This window comes from Dendrobium catenatum, unplaced genomic scaffold (assembly GCF_001605985.2).
Source record: "Dendrobium catenatum unplaced genomic scaffold, ASM160598v2 original_scaffold_210365, whole genome shotgun sequence".
NCBI lineage: Eukaryota > Viridiplantae > Streptophyta > Magnoliopsida > Asparagales > Orchidaceae > Dendrobium > Dendrobium catenatum.
In genome coordinates, this window is record NW_021528777.1 from 1 (window position 1) to 1,468 (window position 1,468).

The 1,468-nt window shown below is 38.9% G+C and overlaps 1 protein-coding gene across 1 annotated transcript; it reads right to left on the bottom strand.

Moving 5' to 3' along the window:
* Positions 1 to 35: 35 nt before the first annotated feature.
* On the bottom strand, positions 36 to 1,400 carry LOC110110934. Its single transcript, XM_020842595.2, has one exon. It carries the CDS (start codon positions 1,398 to 1,400, stop codon positions 36 to 38), a length of 1,365 nt encoding a protein of 454 aa, XP_020698254.2.
* Between the last annotated feature and the right edge of the window lie 68 nt (positions 1,401 to 1,468).

Genomic DNA, 1,468 nt, shown 5'->3' on the forward strand with positions numbered 1-1,468 from the left:
GTCACTATCTTGTGTGCTTCATCTTTTGCAAGACATCACAACCACATTTGGTCAAATGATCGCCGATACAAGGTGTTGTTGATCAGTGAAAATGACAACGCTCTATTCTTTATTTGGTGAGCAACAGACTTCTCCTTTGGTAGTTTACCATTTTGGAGATAATCAATGAATGGTTGGCACCAATCATCCTCATCATTTACCACAAATGAAAACTCACCCAAAGAAGAAGGTTCATTCAAATTTTCAAAGTCAATAGGAGACAAAATTTGGCGATTTTGAACTTCTATTTGGATTGAACCCTTTCCAGGACATGACATTTCCTTAGCAAGCTTTGCTAGAACCTCCGCCGTAGCATTTTGACCACGCGGTATTCTAACCAAAGTTGCATTAGGAATTTGTTCAAACAATTTCATGGCATACGAGTGGTATTTAAGCAAGTTGGGTTTCAAAACTTTGTAGGTTCCCGCAACTTGGTTAATCACCAACTGTGAATCACCATAAATTTTGATATTTTTAATTTCCATTGATATTGCTAATTCTAAACCAGTTATCAGAGCTTCATATTCCGCCTCGTTATTTGTACAAGGGTCTGATAAACTGTAAGAATATCGCAATAGAGCTTTATCAGGTGTTATGAATATCAAACCAACTCCAGCCTTACGGGGGAGAAGACTTTGTGGTTCAGTACCTCTTTGGAAAGAGGCCGCACCATCAAAATACAACTCCCAAGCGGGGCTTTCATGGTCATCTAAATTCATTATTTGTTCATCAGGAAGATCATCATTCAAGGGAGATCCTGCCGGTATTGGGTGTGCTGCTAAGAAATCGGCAAAAGCTTGCCCATTTACATCACGTTGGGGAGTAAAAGTGATATCGAATTGAAGTAGTATCATGGCCCATCTAGATAAGCATCCTGAGAGTGTTGGACGAGTCATGAGGTATTGAAGGGGATTGACTTTAGAGATCAAATTGACTTTATGATAGAGCATGTAATCCCTAAGTTTTTGAACAGCAAAAATAAGGCATAAGCAATGCTTCTCAATGGAAGGGTAATTCATTTCAGTAGGAATTAGACGTCTGCTCAAGTAGTATAAAGCATTCTCTTTTCCTTCATTGTTGGTTTGGGCTAACAAAGCTCCAAGAGACTCATCTAAAGCTGCAGTGTAAAGAATTAATGGCCTCCATGGAATGGGAGCGGCCAAAATTGGAGGGGACAAAAGATAGTATTTTATACTATCAAAAGCTTTTTGGCAGCTATCATCCCAATAGAATTCTGAATCTTTCTTTGAAAGGGATGCAAAGGGTTGGCATCTACTGGACAAATTGGATATAAAGCGTCTTAGATATACCAACCTACCTTGGAAAGATCTTAATTGAGTAAGACTTCTAGGAGGTTTCATTTCTAATATCGCCTTGATTATAGTAGGGTCAATTTCAATACCACGGTGTCGAACAACAAACCCAAGAA